General features: G+C 38.1%; 1 protein-coding gene across 14 annotated transcripts in view; it reads left to right on the plus strand.

Moving 5' to 3' along the window:
- The first annotated feature begins 585 nt into the window (after window positions 1–585).
- DNHD1 (dynein heavy chain domain 1) overlaps window positions 586–19,147 on the plus strand; it is a 121,134-nt gene continuing 102,572 nt past the window's right edge. For 13 of the 14 annotated variants that reach the window (XR_012474471.1, XM_074217457.1, XM_074217463.1 and 10 more), the window contains exons 1-4: window positions 586–665; window positions 16,543–16,585; window positions 16,830–16,949; window positions 17,507–18,197. Coding sequence is in view for 13 of the 14 variants with exons in the window: in XM_074217457.1 (XP_074073558.1) it covers window positions 16,856–16,949; window positions 17,507–18,197 (785 nt within the window). In the remaining variant the exon portion in view is untranslated. Of the gene's footprint in view, window positions 666–723; window positions 789–16,542; window positions 16,586–16,829; window positions 16,950–17,506; window positions 18,198–19,147 lie in introns of those variants that run through there. The other variant, XM_074217458.1, reaches the window with a different exon arrangement.

Genomic DNA, 19,147 nt, shown 5'->3' on the forward strand with positions numbered 1-19,147 from the left:
CCTTGATACACACTAGCTGTGTAACCTTGAGCAAGGTTGCAAAAAAACAAAACAAAATAACAAAATTCATCAGGATGGAAGTGATTATGAAGCCCTCTCCCCTTCCCTCCACCCCCCCGCCCAGTCTAAGACTGGAGCCCACTGGAGAGTACCGGCTGTCTCCCCAGCTTTGGACAGCAATGCCTAGGGCTCATAAGGCTCTAGACTCCCAATAGAAGCAAGCTGACTTTAGACAGTCTGAGTGGATGGGGAGGAAGAAGAGGATGAAGACAGTGGGGAGCGTTATTCAGTAGAGTTTTATCCAATCCTCTCCCCATTTCCAAACGCCTTACGTCATCGCCCAGCCATCTGGCCACTCTCAGTCCCCCGCACCGGAGGCCCCGCCCTCTGTCCGACCCGGAGCCAATCATGCTCTGAAATCTGCCTACGCGTGGGCCCGCCTACAAGAGGGAGGGCCTGGCTGGGTGTGGCTCCGCCCCCAAGGCCCTCAGGCCCCACCTCCGTCGCGCCCTCCGCGTCAGTTTCGGGGGGGGCTGCACTTAGGCCCCGCCCCAGGCATGCGCCCTCCCTCCTCTCCCCCCACCTCGCGGCTGGCCCCGCCCCCAGCCTCGCTCCGAAAACAGCTGCCCAACTCCTCCAACGGCGGGAGAGCGCCGGAGCTGAGTGTGAGTGGGGGCGCCCGGCCCGGCCCCGGGGCCTGAAGTGGGGGCGCCCGGCCCGGGGGGCCAGAAGTGGGGGCGCCCGGCCCGGGGGGCCAGAAGTGGGGGCGCCCGACCCCGGAGCTGAGTGTGAGTGGGGGCACCCGGCCCGGCCCCGGGGCCTGAAGGGGGGGCGCCCGGCCCAGGGGGCCAGAAGTGGGGGCGCCCGGCCCGGCCCCGGGGCCTGAAGCGGGGGCGCCCGGCCCGGCCCCGGGGCCTGAAGCGGGGGCGCCCGGCCCAGGGGGCCAGAAGCGGGGGCGCCCGGCCCGGCCCCGGGGCCTGAAGTGGGGGCGCCCGGCCCCGGGGGCCTGAGCTCCAATTTTCTCCTAACCCGTCTCTCCTCTTGGCCCGCCCTCCCCTGGCCTCCCCTCCCCCTCCCTGGCTTCCCCTTTCTCCCCTCTCCCTTCTCAACTCTGTTCGCTTCTCCCCATCCCCTCCAAGCCCCTTATTATCTCCTTCCCATCACTGTGCCTTCCTTCATTTCCTCCCCCCTCCCCACTCCTCTCCTTCCTCTGTGTCTCACCTCCTCTCTTTCTCCCCTTAATTTCTCGCACACCTCCCAATCTTTCTTCCCCCCGCTTTTCTTTCACTCACTTCACCTTTATTGTAAGGAAAAGCTGGCTCAAATTTAGAACAATCCAGAAAAAAATGGGCGACCTTTGGAGGTTTTCCAAGTATAAAGTGACCACTTGTCTGTCGTGGTCTAGGATTCTTCTTAGATAGGGAAGGGTTGGACTTATAAATGGCCTTGGAGGGCCTTTGCAGAGTGCAAGAAAAAGATAGGTGTGGGTACTATGGAAAAAATAGTGAATTTGAGAGTACTTAGTGCTTTAACCCGCCTGGTGTCCTCAGTTTCTTTCATTTATAAAATGAGAGGGTTAGGCTAGATATCAAAGGTTAACTTCTGTGGTTAGCTTTAGATCTGTTATCCTATAATTAGAGAAAAGCGAGTGGTTGGGTGGCTAGGTGGTACAGTGGATAGAGCACCGGCCCTGGAGTCAGCAGGACCTGAGTTCAAATTCGGCCTCAGACACTTAATAATTACCTAGCTGCACATGTGGCCTTGGGCAAGCCACTTAACCCCATTTGCCTTGCAAAAACTAAAAAAAAAAAAAAAAAAAAAAAAAAAAGCAAAAGAAAGTGAGTGGTAAAGAAGTTTAGAAGGACAATAAAGTTTATCTTTACATAAAAGAGAATATCAAAATAGGAGTTATTATTGCAGAGTGATCAGGAAAATCAGAGAAAAGACACTTGGATTAGATGAATAGGATATTTTGAGATAATGGGGAGAACATTTTCAAGAGAAGAGGTAAGGTCAGTGTCGGGGCAGGGACCAGATTACAAAGAACTGAGGAATTTAGTGAAGTTAAGTGGTATGTTGGAGAAGCACCCTGGTTTAAAATGAATAGAGTTGCTGCCCTTGGAGTCAGAAGTTCTAAATTTCTCACCTCTAAATACTCAATAGTATTTGTTGGCAAGTCATTTAACTCAGGCCCCTCATCTGCAAAATGGTAGCTTCAGCTAGAAAGACTTGATTCCTTTTTTTTTTTTAGTTTTTTTTGCTAGGCAATGGGGTTAAGTGGCTTGCCCAAGGCCACATGTGCAGCTAGGTAATTAAGTGTCTGAGGCCGTATTTGAACTCAGGTACCCCTGACTCCAGGGCCGGTGCTCTATCCACTGCCCTACCTAGCCACCCCCTGACTTGATTCCTTTCTGACTCTTAAGCCTTAAGAATCAGAGGCCTGGGTCCTTCTCTGACTTCCTCTTTTTTTTTTTATCTCATTTCTTACTTAACTTTAATATGAATGGGTGTTGCATCAGTTGAGAAATTTAGACCTTGGTTGAAAGAGGCCAAGCTCTCCCACTGTATCCAGTGCCATCTCCAGTCACCCTTCTTCATATCTGACCACTGGATCCAGTGGTTCTGGAGAAGAAAAGTGAAGGAGGTGACCTAGCTCAGTTACTTACCTCTTTGCTCAAATCCATTTCATTTGCATGTCATGGCATCACTTCCCTGATTTCATATTCTTTGAGAATAAAAGACAAACCACAGTGATAGGAGCATCTTGGTACTGTAGGCTTGTGGTTCTCCGATGGTTTTTTTTTTTTGGTCTTATTTACCCTTTTTCAACAACACCAAAAATGTGTTATGAACTGCAGGATAACTAACTACTACAAAAAAATATTCATTTTGATTTAAATGTTTATAACTACAGTGACAATTTTCACCCCCAATACTCTAAATAAAAATTTACATTTTGTAATTATAAAATAAAAAATTGTTATTTTTTATAATTATGGCATTGAAATTATAAAATAGTTAATGAATATTTTATTTAGAACATCCTTTAAGAATTAAAAAATCCAACAAGACCTTATATTATGTGCAAGATTTCATTTTAAATTTATTTATTTTACAAATGTTGACTATAATATTTTAGTTTTTGGTGAGTGGTCAGGGATAAGGGACTTACCAAGGTTAGTTAGTAAATATCTGAGTTTGGATTTAAACTCAGGTTCTCCTGATATCCACTGTGTCACCTATCTGTCCCTAAAGTTCATTTTAGTAAAATATTATAATTTGCAAGATATTTAGCATATGATAATCATGTAAAAACTTAATTTCTATTTTGGAGAGGTAAATAGTATTTTTTCCTAATACATGTAAAGATATTTTTCAATATTAATTTTTTACAAGAGTTTGAGTTTTAAGTTTTTTCCTTCCCCCTCCCTACATTAGCAAGCAATCTGCAATCTAATATAGGTTGTACATATGCAATCATGTAAAGGTATTTCAAAAAGTCATATTGTGAAAAAAGAAACAGAACAAAAAGGAAAAGCGACAATAACAAAATACTATGCTTCAATCTGCATTCAGACTCCATAGTTCTTTTTCTGGATGTGATGGCATTTTCTATCTTGAGTCTTTTGTCTTGAATCACTGAATTGTTAAAAATTGTTAAAAAAAAAAAGCTAAGTCAATCAATTTTTTTTGGCAAGGCAATGGGGTTAAGTGACAGACTAAACTTAATTTCAATGTCAGACTTTTTTCTTTGAACATAAGTTGGCAATTTTTGGCTTAACATCAGACAGTCTTAAATCTGATTCTACATTGAATTTGTGATTATAAAAATATAAATTTTAATTTAGAGTTTTATGGAACAAAAATATATTTCTTATATAATTGGGCAATTATTTACTGCTTAAGCTGGCATTATAGAATGTATAGGACAAATCCCTTGTACCATTATCAGGAACCACTAAGGAGGTTCACAAGTCATCAAATGAGAACTATTGCTGTAGGCAACCCTCTAAGACTGTAAGTTTTAAAGCAGTTGCTCACCAGCATTGGTAGAAGGAATTGGTCTTCATCTTGAAATTCTCTTTATCAATAAAATCACTGGTTTCATCCTTTTTACTGTGTAATATTTTATGAGAAAGCTGAGACAAAGTCAAAGTATTGCTAATATTCTGGCTGCTTTAAAAATTAACAGTTTTGATACTAAATGTTATAATTCATTATTGTTATTGCCATGAATCATTAGGTTTGCATAACTTAACACCCAAATTGACATAGTAGAATCCAACATGTTCAACAAGTCAATGTGGAATCTTGAATTGCTCTTTCTTAGATGTACCTTTTTTTTTTGTGCACTATATGACCAATTCAGCCTTGTGCCTATAGACTATACTAACTTATATTAACATTTTGAAGTTTTGGGCTTCTACTGTCTGAAGCCTGGAATCTTTCCCCAGTTCAAAAGTTCTTAATTATTTTTCAAAGTATCCTATTATATCTCTACCTGTTGATAAAACTGTGCAATGACTTTTGTGGTTTCTCAGCCTGGTTGACTCATTGGATATAGAAATATGACAAAACTAGTTCTAATTACCTATCTCTGATCTTCTGTCCTGCCATTTAAATTTGATCATGGCATTCTTTTCCTTTTCCTCTTATCCTTTGGACCATCTTCATTTTGAGTGAGAATATCCATAAAAAAGGGACAAAATATTAAAAGATAATATTCTAGAGGCAAGGTTAGGACACATGTATTAAAGATTTAAGCTTTAACTAAAGGTCCTTAGGCCAAGCTTTTCTCATGTATCTCCCAACTGGAAATCCATACCATACAGCATTCATTTCCCTTATGACTCCTAAAAAAAAAATGGCCACTCTTTCCAGAACATCATTTGCCTATTTGATATACACCCACAGATGCTACTTATATCAAGTTCTCTGACCACTCCTTTGTCTACTTTGCAGGTTTATTATCCAACTGTGAGTGTATAATTCTAAAGGTCAGTCCTAGGCTTTTTTCCCTCTGTATGTCCTCATTTTGTTCCTGGTGGGCAAAGAGATGATCTTGTTGTCTTTCCATCCACCCTGGAGCTCAGCCTTTCTATATTTATCAGAATATGAACTTCTTGAGAACAAGGATTATTAGTCTTTTCTGTTTGTTATCTCCAGTATTTAATTCAGGAGTTGGCATGTAATCCTTAATGCATTTTCATTTATTATTTTTATTCATTAATCAGTAACTTCATCAGCTTTTGTGGATCTAATTATATATGTATATTTTATATGCATATGCAATACATATATGTTTTGTTTCCCTTCTCCTCCCTCCCCTATCCTGTCCAGAGAAGGTTACAAGTCTTGATAGAATGTAAACTGGAGATCAATTAATTTTGTGGCACATAGATGTCTATAAATATTTGTTTGATCAAGTGAGAAATCCTAAATTCACTGTCAGTGATCCATCCATATTCACAGTGTAACTACTTTTTTTCTTTTGAAAGTAGAGGGAAGGGGCAGTTAGGTGGCGCAGTGGATAGAGCACTGGCCCTGAAGTCAGGAGTATTTGAGTTCAAATTCAGCCTCAGACACTTAATAATTACCTAGCTGTGTGGCCTTGGGCAAGTCACTTAACCCCGTTTACCTTGCAAAAACCTAAAAAAGTAGAGGAAAAAAATGCCCTCATTAAAGATAATATAATTGTGTCTTATATGTAGGCATTCATAAAAAAAGAATAAATCAACCTGACCTGGTCCATTCTGTCCTTGAAGCTCACAAAAGACAATCCTGTTAGACCATCTCTGTTACCGTTCCTTAGTTTTGCAGGGTTCTACTACAATTTAGCATTCCTAAATATTGGCATACTTGTTTATTGTTTCAATATACTGACATGATACTTGCCATCTTTCAGAGCTACTCTCATTTACTTTCTTGTATTTTCCTTTGGTTACAAGTTTACTGTCCCTTTTCTCTTTGTAATGAAGAGCCGTGCACTAGAGCAGATATGACAACATTTAAGCTCAATAGCTCTAAGAAATTCTCCACATGTCCATATCTGCAACCAGTACATAAAAAGAGGTTGGAAACAAGGATTTACTTGTTTGTTTTCAAAGCTAAGCATTAAGCTACTGCATGTACAGAATGAAATTCAAGGGAACTTTTTAAAAGTCCTGTAGTTAGAATGTAGACTTAATCTCCCCATCCACATTTAGCACTGGTAGGTCAAATCCTCAGAAAAGTCTGGTTGGATTCTAACTAGTGATGAGTACCCCATTATCCTTTTCCAGTGCTAGTTTAGATCTCCCCAGTATCACTTAACTACTTGATTTTTCCTTGATATCATTGATAAGCAATTAATAGCAGTTAGCTTTTGTAAGAGGATATTTGCTAGTGTAGTAGGAAGAACTCTGGATTTCATCGTAACTCTGACATTTATTAGTGTGTGATGTTAGGCAATTTGGTAAGAAAATATTTAATGAGATGATACAATAAGGATAAAAACACACACATATCTGCTTAACACATAAACATATTCTTTTCTCTTCCACCTCCATTTTTTTTTTTAGGTTTTTGCAAGGCAAATGGGGTTAAAGTGGCTTGCCCAAGGCCACACAGCTAGGTAATTTATTAAGTGTCTGAGGCTAGATTTGAACTCAGGTACTCCTGACCCCAGGGCCAGTGCTCTATCTACCTAGCCACCCCCTCCACCTCCATTTTTGAGAAAATTGGGCTCAAACTTAAAATGGTTTAAGCAGCCAGAATATAAGCAATACTTTGACTTTGTCTCAGCTCTTTCTCATAAAATATTACACAGTGAAAAGTATGATACCAGTGATTTTATTGATAAAGGGAATTCCAAGATGAAGACCAATCTCCATGTTTCCTTCTTGTGGGGCATAACTGCTAGACCTTCCTTGCATGCAAGGTACCCTGGCAGCCAGATATATTTCCTGATGGTCTGATTCAAGTAGGTGTCTCATCAGGACCGACTCCTTCCTTAGGCTTGACCACTGGACCTCTGGTGACTTCTGACCTTTTTTTTTTTGAAATGTACAAAATCATCACTTGGTTGCTGGAAAAAGAACAAACATAAATTTTCTTATGCGATCTTTTTTAATATCTGGGTCATATATCCATTTTGACCTTATTTTGGTAAATGGTGTAAGATATTGGTCTATGCCAATTTTTGCCAGTGGTTCCAGCTTTCCCAACAATTTTTACTAAAAACTCTATCAAACATAAAATTAATAAAATCATTTTCTGCATAAATTATATGTCTACTATTTCAACTAATCTACTTTTATATTTCTTAGCCAGTACCAGATGCTTTTGATAATCATTGCCTTATGATGGACTTTAAGATCTGGTTCTGTTATACCTTTTTTTTCTCCCATTAGTTCCTTTGATATTTTTTGTTTTTCCAAATGAATTTTGTTATTATTTTTCAACTAAATAAAATAATTTTTTAGTAATTCAACTGGGATGGCATATATATATATTATATATATATATATTATATATATATATATGGCACATATATATTAAGATAAAATTGTCATTTTTTTGCCAGACAACTCATGAACAGTTTCTTTTTTTAATAATATTTTAAACTTAAATACAAAATAAGAAAAAATATATTACCATATACCCAGCAGAACATAAGATTCAATGAAACAATAAATTTTCATTTAAAGAAATACTGCTCATTGTTTTCAAAGCTGTCCAGTTTTTCTTTGCTTCCTTGCAAGGTTTCTTTGTCCTCTGATATGCACGCTGTATTTTTCCATCCTGCCCAAAAAAGGCTACAATTAAGTTCAGATCTATACATATATATATATATATATATATATATATATATATACACACATATACACATTTATAATCATAATCAGATATACACATGATAATGTGATGATGATGATGTTGGTCCTTTGTTCTCAAAGAAGACCATGAAATCAGGGAGGTGATATCATGAATTGTACCTGTATATATGCATTCACCTGCACATATATATGTATGTATATATATATATATATATATATATATATATATATATATATACATACATACATATATACATAGACACCCATACATAAATCTATAAGTCCAGTCCATACCTGTTTCTCTGAAGGTGGACAGCATTCTTCATAAGTCCAAGTCTTTCTTTCTTTTTGGGTTTTTTTTTTTAGGCTTTTTTTGCAAGGCAAACAGGGTTAAGTGGCTTGCCCAAGGCCACACAGCTAGGTAATAAGTGTATGAGACCGGATTTGAACCCAGGTACTCCAGGGCTGGTGCTTTTTCCACTATGCCACCTAGCCGCCCCAGTCCAAGTCTTTCCATACTTTACTCAATCAATTCATTTTCTGCATCACAGCAAATAGCAAATGTTTATTTTAACCAGAACATAGTTAAAACATGAGGGTCTTCCTCTCCCAGTTTGCTTTTTTTTTTCATTTTGGACTAGGTAAAAGTAGATTTAATCACTGAATGTATGTCTCTTCAGTCAAACTGAGATCTGTTAGAAGGTTCTTCCACTGCATCCAGTGCTATCTCCAGTTGTCTTGATCCATATCTGGCCACTGAACCCAGATGACTTCAGTGGAGTAACGGAAGCTAGTGAGTTAGTACTCGCTTTCTCACTTGCATTCATTTCACTTGTCATGGAATTCATTATCTCCCTGAAATCATTGTCTTCTTCAGAGAACAAAGAACAAAGAAGAGCAACATTTTCAACTCAGACACATTCTGAGATATTGCCCATGAAAGTCTCTACCCAGATTTTCTGCATTCTTTCTATTCTTAGCTGCATATATTTTTATAAAAGAAAATTTTAAATAATCAAAATTATCCATTTTACATTCGAACAATGCTCTTCTCACCTTAGGATATGGTTTTGAGGTAGGATATTTCTGAATCAGTTTCCTTTATATCTTTCTTCCCCTGGTCTCTTTGAAGTTTTTGACACTTTTATGTTCTTCCAAATGAACTTTGTTATTATTTTTACTAACTCAGATAATTTTTTAATAATTTAATTGGGATGACATTTATAAATAGACTTAATTAGGTAAAATGGTCATTTTGTAATTCATTCTAACTATTCATAAACAGTAAATTCTACTTGAATTACTTAGATCTGTCTATATCTATTTTGGCAAATTTCTCCAATTATTTAAATCTGATTTTATTTGTATAAAAAGGCGTTTATAATTTTGTTCATGTAGTTTGTGGGTTTGTTTTTAAGTACTTTCAGATATTCTGTCTAGAGTTATTTTAAATGGGGTATCTCTTATTAAATCTTGCAGGGTTTTGTTGGTGAGATATATATGGATGCTAATCATTTATGTGGGTTTAGTTTATATACTACTGTTTTGCTAAAATTATTGTTTTGACTAACTTCTTACTTGAATCCAGGATTTTCCAAGTAAATCATCCTATTTGCAAAAAAACTCAAACTAGTTTTATTCACTCATTCCTTCTATTTCTTTTTTCTTCTCATTGCTAGGATTTCCAATACAATATTGAATAATGTGGGGAAAGTGGGCATCCTTATTTTTATATCTAATCTTACTGGGAAGACTTCTAGTTTATCTCCATCATAAATAATGATTGATAACGGTTTTAGGGATGTGCTTCATATCATGCACTTTCAAGTGTTTGGAATAGAAATGAGCATTGTACTTTAACAAAGCCCTTTTTCTGCATCTATTGAGATAAGATTTTTGCTACTTTTATCATTGATATTATCAAATAGTTTTCCTTATGTTAAGTTATCTTTGCTTTCCCTGGTATAAATATGACACACTGTATCACAAGGTACAGTCTTTGTAATCTAGTGTTGTTATTTCCTAATTAGAATTTTATTTAGGATTTTTGCATCCTTATTCATTAATGAAATTGATCTATAATTTTCTTTCTATTTTTACTCTTCCTGATTTAAGTATCAATATTAAATTTGTTTCATAAAAGTAATTCATAGTACCTCTTCTTTATCTGTTATTCCAAATTTATTTAATATTGGAATTATGGTCTTTTAAATGTTTAATAGAATTCACTTGTAAATCCATTTAGTCCTGGATTCTTTTTTCTCAGGCATCCTCATATATGGCCTGTTCAATTTCTTATTCTGAGATATGTCTATTTAGATATTTCTCACTATTACTGGATTTTTAAAAATTCATTGTTTCTTATTACTTATAACTTAACTTTCTTATTAAATTGATTATTATATTATTAAATTATAAATTTAATGTTCTGTTTTCATTCCTCTACTAAATTCCTAATCTTGGTATCTTATTGTGTGGAAGAGGTAAGCTTGCTAGGTCTTATGATGGACTGCATCTCTTGTTTGAGAACAAATACAGCTAAATTTAGAGTCTGATAACCAGTTTGGACAGAGGATGATGACTTTTTAGCTAATATTTTTAAAGGTAGTTATTTTCTGATGTGTCCCCTCTTTTGGGATAAAACCAACAAGCAAAATAACTAATAAAACATTTAATATTATTTAATAGCACAGGCAATAGTTAGCCCCATGAATGAATGAATGAATGAATGAATGGAAGGAAAGTTAAAGCATTTATTTAGTGCTTACTGTATGCACAACACTGTCCTAAGTACTGGGAATACAAAGAGAAAAGTAAAACAGTCCCTGATCTCAAGGAGCTCACTTTCTAAGGGGGAAGACAATGCAGGGTGAAAGATTTTAGCTGCAAGTCAGTTGGAAAAAACCTCATGGTTCTTAGGATACAGCAGCAAAGTATCATTGGAATGCTGATTTAATGAAACTTTCACTGATAAAATTATGTCACCTAATGATATTGATCCATTTGACAATGCCAAAAACTTTGGTGATAAGAACTTTCTTTTCTATATCTTCAATAGAAGATGTTATAGACTGGCAAGAGTAGTTGTCAGACTGCTTCTCCAGAGGAAGAGAGTGATCAAGATGGTTAGGGTACCCTGATTAGCCCAGCACATACTGCCTCCTGTCTCTCTCTAAAAATGCTTGCTACTTCAATTAGGTTGTCTCACCTGCTCTGTTGGTAGTGGTTGGCAGTTTATGGGAATGCCTGGTCCCTTCTCTAAATGAGTTGTTTTCCCACATAATGATGATGATGATGATGATGATGATGATGATGATGATGATGATGATGATGGCTGTGAGAAATGGTCTGGAATTGGAATTGGTGAGGGGAGTGTTACTGTTGCCAATTATTAAAGATTTAGAGATTGAAGACAAGATTTAAGACTACTGAAAAGGCAAAGGAATTTGCATGTTCTCTAGAATGTTAAAACTGCTCAGGATTTTATTAGGGCAAATTATTATAAATATACAGGTTAAAACTCCTAGAAAAACAGTAACCACTTCAAGAATGGACTAGGTGAAGTTTGAATGAGAGTGAGAGAGAGAAAGAGAAGACAGATAAAGAGAGAGAGAAAAGGGCAGGAAGACATGAGGCATGGCTTAGTCTGGCCACATGGCCCAAGAAAGTGTGAGAAAAACCCATCCTGCCAGAGGAGGAAGAAAAGGCAGAAGGCTCTGTGCTTCCTGTCAAATACCTTTCTGTGGTAGGTTGGGCATGGGGTGGTGCATGAAGAGTGGTCTTACACCTTGGGCCATGTATCTTTCCATGGCAAGTTACATACTGGTTCTTCCTGTCCCAAGGTGCTCAACCCCCAAGTTCAACATGTCATTTTCTGTCACTCCAGTGTCTAATGGACAAGGTTAGGTGAATGGGAAAATGGGGAGCACGATACAAAACAACAGGGTCAAAAGGTTAACAGGACACAGTCAACAATCAAGGTCAGTTTACATCTTGGGGCAAACAGCCTTCCACAGTTAACAAGATTTAAACATTATATTAAAGTTACATTCATAATTCTCTACATCATTTCCCTAGATCACTGCCACTTCCAGGACTCCTGTGCTTATATGCCTTTTGATAGTAGGTTGTAAATTGGTGGTGGTGGTGAAGGGGAGCCCTTTCTTCATAAAGATTTCTTTCATTAGTTATTGCTGTAGGGGCTTGATTAGAAGGAAGCAGGTTTGGTAGACACTCCTCTACAAGGGAGGAGGGAAATGTCTTTACCATATTTCCCCATGTATAAGACACCTTTTTTCAAAAAATTTGGGGTCTAAAAACTGGGAGTGTCTTATACAGTGGTTGTAGATTTTTTTTTACTTGGCATTTTTCATTTTTCATGCTTGTTGTCTTTGTGCTCATTGTTTCGCATTTGTTACCGCTATCTTAGGTTACATTTGGCCACATTCTGTCTAGAAATGATTGAGAAAAGAGTTTCATACAGTGCCGAATTCAAGTTCAAAGTGATCAAGTTTGCACAAGTGAATGAAAATCATGCTGCTGAATGTAAGTTTGGTCCTCCAACAACTGAGAAAACAATCTGAGACTGGCTATGGGAAGAAGAAACCCTATTGAAAATGCTACAGCAGAAGGCCATGAGAGAGGCTAGTTAGCTGAATGGCCTGATTTAGAGAGGGAATTGAAGAATTGGATTGAAGAACAAAGGACAATTGGAATTCCCGTATCCACAAAGATGGTTCAGCATGAAGCAAGAAGAATTACTAATGAAAAAGTTACTGATTACAAAGGAGGGCACAATTGATGCTTCAGGTTCATGAAACAGAATGGACTAAACATGCATCCATGTACAAGACTTGTCCAAAAGATGCCTGAAAGCTATGAGTAGAAGCCCTTGAAATTCATAATGAATAAAACTTGAGTTCAATAACTTTATGATGTAATACATTTTTTCAAATTTCTGGCCCCAAAATTAAGATGCATCTTATACATAAAATATGGTATTTGCTCTTTCAAGCCAAGATTGTTTATTTCAGTGAATCTGAGTTCAGCTGCTTTTTGTTGTTTTATTTATATTATTGTAGCCACAAAATAGTCTTTTGCTTCTTTTTTCCTTCATCAGTTTGTACAAGTTTTTCCAAATTCCTCTGATTTATAGTTATTTATGATTCATTAATAGTATTGATCGTATTTCAGTTTGTTTAATCATTCTCCATTGTGGGGGAATTGTGGGAATCTACTTTGTTTCTATTTTTTTGTTCTTATAATAAGAATTTCTGGGCTTGTTTTGGTTTGGATAAAACCTTTCTTACAGGGGTGGCTAGGTGGTGCAGCAGATAAAGCACCGGCCCTGGAGTCAGGAGTACCTGGGGTCTCAGACACTTAATAATTACCTAGCCATGTGGCCTTGGGCAAGCCACTTAACCCCATTTGCCTTGCAAAAAAAACCTAAAAAAACCCTTTCTTACTATCTTTGACCTCCTTAGAGTATATGTTGCATATGGTAATGCTGAGTTAAAGGTAATAAACAATGACTTCAGTTGTTTTTTTGAATAATTGGACCAATTCACATTTCCATTAACTGTGTATTAGTGTGCCTGTTATTGAACTTCTATCCATTGTTTCTTATAATGATGTTAACCTTTCTTTTATACATCTGACAATTATTTAATTTCTTATAAATTTAACATTCTGTTCTTGTTTCTTATTCTTAATGACTGTGGTTTTCTTTGCAAAGATATTGGAATGGTTGGCTATTTCCTCCTCCAGATTATTTTATAAGGCAAAAAGGGTTAAGTGACTTGGCTTAGGATCATGCAGTAGTAACTGTATGAGGCTAGATTTGAATTCAGGAAGATGAATCTTGATTCTGGGCCTGTGGTCTATCCACTGCACTACCTTGCTGTCCTATTCTTGTATGTTTCACTGGGGTGTAGACGTGAACCCAATTCTAGAAAGTATGCCAAGGTGGTGCAAACTCTGACAGATTTTATAAGTAACATTGTCCTGGGCAAACAGGATTAACTATTGCTTTCTTTTATCATCTCTGTCAATTTGAGTGTGAGGAACAACATCAGAGTTTTAATGTGTATCTTTAATTAGTCATTTTTTTGTTCTGCATTTTGTGATATATGATGACCACCCCACCCCCTCCCCCATGAACTGCAAGACTAGATGCATCAGAGGGTGTCCTTCACTGTCTCCTTTTCTCTTATCAGAACAAAAAGACTTAGTTGCTTGAAAGTGGAGGATTTCAGACTACTGGGAACGTCCTATTCTTTTTGTCTGGTCTGCCAGATCTTTTATTTAGTGAAACAAACTTTTCTGAAACGATATTCTTGTAGTAAATTATATACATTTTCTTTGAACAAGTTTTTTTTTTGTATGACCATAGACCACCTGTCTATTATTACTGATTTAATCATGAATGCCATATTCTCAACTCCTGGTTGACAATGCCAGACTCTCAATGTAATCTGTTTCTGACTCATTTGGCTGATTTGTATTAGTGAAATTGAAAAGAAAATTCATGTAACGTCTTCCATTGCTGTATTCTAACTCCAGGTGATATCTCTGATGATAGATTTGCCTCCTTGTATTTCTCTTACTTTGTATATCTGAGGATACCAGTCTTATCTCGATTCCCTTTACCTCTCTTTATATCTTTTGTGAATTTAGTATCTTGAGAGGCAGCATGGCATAGTGAAGAGAGTGCTGCCCTTGAAACCAGTAAGACCTGGGTCCTGTAACCCTGAGCAAGTCACTTAGCCTCTCTGTACTCCAGGTGACTCTGAAATTATGTATATTAATATGTGTGTATATATATATATATATATATATATAATATATATATATATGTATATACATTTTATTTACAAAAGTATGTATATCTTTAAAAATATATTTTCCAAAGATTATGCTGATCTTCATTGGTATCAGAATTTTATTCCCCTTAAGAGTCCCATCCTATACCTACTTCTCTCTCTGATATCTACTTTGATGCTGTTAGATACCTCTTTTTTTCCTCTCTCTCTCTTTCTTTTTTTTTTTTTTAAAAAAAGCTCTTTTCCAGGTTTTGAGGGATCCTCTTAGTCTTGGCTTTTGAACCAGATCCTGTTCTACAATACCTTCTCTTAGGTACCTGCTGACTTTAAGGTGGCATCAGTGATGAAAAATTTCCTCTTTATTGACCAGATTATCGTAATCTTTAGAGATTCTTACTAAATTTCTTCTTCTTGTTTCCCCATGAGTCTTCATAAATGAGTAATGGGCCTCAAATTTGACAAATCTCAGAGGCATTCAATTTAAGAAAATGACATATCACTATGCTGATCTTCTTAGGTAGATAAATGGCTTCCATACCCCTCAGCAGGGTATGCCCAACTTCAGAATGACTCTTTCTTCTATGATACCAACTTTTCCCATGTGCTTGTATTATAGATATTTGTGTTTATTATTTTCTCCAAAGTTCTCCCATTATGTTAAGCAATGTTTATGATACAGTCCCAGATCTCAGACATTTTATAATTTAGGAAAGGAGGTAAGAGCTCAACAGGAAGGATTTATGATATCATCAGCTTGGAAAACTCCTTGTTTTAGATAAATATTAGGAAGTTGCCTCAGGCACATATTTATTGACTGCTCAGTGTGCCAAGCTAATAATAACAATACTAATAATATTGAAAATACCATCTAAATACCAAGGTGTACGTTCTGCTAAAAGTTACCCAGACCTTTTGATTATTGAAAACCTCTTGAGTCTGTAAGGTAGCTGAAAAATGTCCTACTCTGGTCGCTATTCATTGACTTGTCCTCAGGAAAGAAACACTAATTAGAATGGCAGCAAAGGCCTAAAGAACCAACCTTAGGTCCATTTAGATAAGTACATGATCTCAATGCTGTCCATGAATGATTTTCATTGCTGTTAGGTGGAGGGGAAGCAAATTTGCTTTCCATTTTCTTGGGAATTCCAAGGGAGACTTGCAGGTCAGTTGCCAAAGCTGTTTTGACAGACAAGTTCCTTTTTCATATGGTGGGGAGGGGAGTGAGACCAATTAGAAATCTCTGGTTGTAGTGTCAAAAGGACCAGCCCCCTGCTCAGTTCCAGGAAAAGTGGATTCTCCTGATTTTCACTAGTATACGAGAATTCTTTTTTTAAACAAGAACTGTAATACCTGTAAAGACCAAGTGTTATGGGAATTCTGAGGAGGGAGTGAGTTGGGGAAAATCAAAATTTTCTAAAGGAAGTTTTGGCATTTGAGGATGGATAGGATTATAGGTAGCATTGGTGGGGAAAGCAGTCTAGGCAGATGAATGAGTTGAGATAGAAAAGAACCAAGACTATTTTGGTTTCAATGGAGTATAGAATTAATGGAGAAACAGTAGTATGAGAGTGAGATAAAGCTAGAAAGCTAATGAGGTACAGACTAAATGAGAAATTTGTTGTATGTCATTCCTTGATAGCCTCTCTTCCTTTCTATCCTGCCTTCCCTCCTCCTGCCTTCCCTCCAATATCACCTACTACTTCTATGAGCTCCCTGATCCTTAGTCTAGGTCCCCTGTGAATTTGTTTTCTCTATTCTCTGCGGACTTTGCTCTTCTCTCCTCCATTTCCTCTCTCACTCATATACAAAGTGTTCCTTCCTAAACCTATTGGAAAGGGAAGAAGAATTAGAGATGGATTGTTCTTCTTGTCTTGCATTAATGAACTATCTCCTTTCTTTCTTAGGCCTTTGCTGGAATTGGCAGAAGACTACTACATGCTCACTAAGGTGATGTGTATGACTGTACTAGGGAGATATATGATTGCACTGTGTGTGTATATATCTGTGTGTTCTGAATGTGAGTAGTAGAGATGTAAGTAGATTTGATTGGAAAGGCTTCTGTGGGAATGTGAATATATGACTTGCATTGACATGTGGAGATGTGATTTAGGTATATTATGTGGGAGTGTTGTTTTTTGGGACTGTGATAAAGGAAGGTCTGTGACTGGGAGTTTCTGTTGCTTGGATATAGGTGCAGACTCTACACTGTCAGGGGCTATGAACTACCCTAGGACTTCTTCACCTCAGAGGCATGATTCAGCTTCACGACCCCCATCCACTCCTGTTCTCTTTAATCAGGATATTAGACCAGGTGAAGGGGAAAGGGATTGGGGAGGAAATTGGAACCCAAGGGTACTACCATTATAATTTCAGTCTTATTGAATTAGTTCCTTAACAGGTCATGCAAGATGAATGGTGAGAGAGAAGTAATATGGTACTTTGGAAACTCACGGGGAGCAGGAGACATGATATTTTCTATCTATTGCAGACCTTGGGGAGACCTTGTACAATTCTCAATACTGGTTTCCTTTTCCCTATTCTGTCCCTCGCTCCTTAAATAATTGCCTTGTCTTTCCATAGTTCCAAATCTTTTCCTAAATCACCTTGTTCTTGTGAAGAGGTTGGTAGTTGACTCCCAGCCATTCTGCATGTCTCCCAATTACTCAAGACTAGGCAATCCTTCACCTAATATATTCCCCTAATATCTTACTGGGTTAAGATGTACAAAGTGGAAAAAGGAGGCTCCTGAGACTTTTCTTCCATAGTTCCATTTTGGAGCCCTTTTCTTACTCCCCTCTTCTTCCCTTCCTGCTCTCCCCTCTCTTCTGCCTTCCCTTCCTTACATTCTTAACTTTTTTTTCCCCCCAGTGAAACCAGTAGCCTGGGATTGGCAATCAAAGCCAGAGTTGTGGGCTCAGGCTGTTCGTCAGCAGCTCAGTGCCCAGCTGCAGCAACCCCATGAACCGGGCCAGTCCCCAGCAGTGGAGCTCCTTCTAGCCGAACTTCAGGTTCTTCTGGCTGCTGTGCTCAGGGACAGCAGTCCTGCAGCTTGGTATTATCTGTACAATGTGCTGGGCTCTCTGTCACCCTACAGAACCCTGCTTTGTGGCCACCTTGACATACTACCCTTCTTGGAGAAGTTATATCTCTGGGCCCCCCAAATCCAGACCCATCTTGGTCTGGATTTTCTGGAGGTGCTGAGACAGGCCTTTCCACCAGATACCTCTTTGATGGCTCCATCTGCCCATACTTTTTGCAGACACCAGAAGCTGAGATCACTGTCCTCCCCAGTTTCTTTCAGCCCCCCATGCCCTTTTGTCCAGGCTGAACAAAGGCAGCGACAGAAAGATAAGAATGAGGATGAGAAAGAAAATTGGGTGTACCCTGTGACACTTTCCGAATTACAGTATGCTCTGGGCATTGTGAGAGTGGATATGGCGCAAGATGAAGCCTTCTGGATGAATGGCCTTGGTCTTCTACCTCTGGCCTTGGCCACAGACATCCCTATTAAGTATGTCAACAGGAAAGAGGAAGAGGAGTATCGTGGCATTGGTACTAGGTGAGCAAACACAAAAACCTGGGGAAAGAGAGAGTCAAGACCTTAAATTCTGACTATTCTTATTCTCTCCTTTTTTCTTCTCTTTTCTCTAGTCCCTACATAACACAGTTGTAGAAATTCTGACTGGGCCCCTTGGAGAAGGTGGGGGAAGCTGTGGTTCTAGGATCTCTTATTGGTACAATCTCTAGATGCTTCAGTCCTAAACCAACTTAATTTGTCACTATTTTGCTTTTTGGCCCTGGGAACAAGGCCATCCTGCTATTGCTAGACACTCTTGGCTGTTTTTCTACCTGATCTTCTTACTGGAATATTCATAGCAAATGTTTGTTTTTTCCATCTGAAATGTTCAGGCAACCATGGTTACCTGTTTATTGCTTGGTTTTGGAATGAAGCAGATGCAAGTTCAGGAGGGGAGAAAGGGGAAGATGACAGTTTCTTTTCTTTTTTTTTTTTACCATTTTTTTTTTATTAAGGCAATGGAGTTAAGTGACTTGCCCAAGGTCCCACAGCTAGGTCATTATTAAATATCTGAGTCAGATTTGAACTCAGATACTCCTAACTTCAGGGCAGGTGTTCTATCCTGGTTACTCTGAAAGATGGCAGATTCAAGGGACTTCATAAGATCAGGGAAAGATTCAGTGGGTTTGAATTGAGGTGCTTTTCTTATTATAGCTAGAATTTGTTTTTAATGGGTTCTACCTGAGAAAGTCCTGGCCCCTTTTGTGGAGATCACCAATATCACCCCTTTGTGGCTTGCTTCTCCCACCCCTAGAATAATATTACTTTGATCTGAAGAAGCTGTAAATTGTCAGTTAAAAGTTGTTAAGCAAATAAGTCTCCCCTCATGAAAAAAACTACTAAAATAAATAGAGCCCCACTCAGTAACAACTGTCAAGATGAATAGACCTGGCATTTAGCCAATTTATCTCAGCAGTTCTTTGTAGAAATTG

Source organism: Macrotis lagotis, chromosome 1, assembly GCF_037893015.1.
Source record: "Macrotis lagotis isolate mMagLag1 chromosome 1, bilby.v1.9.chrom.fasta, whole genome shotgun sequence".
NCBI classification, from domain to species: Eukaryota; Metazoa; Chordata; class Mammalia; order Peramelemorphia; family Peramelidae; genus Macrotis; species Macrotis lagotis.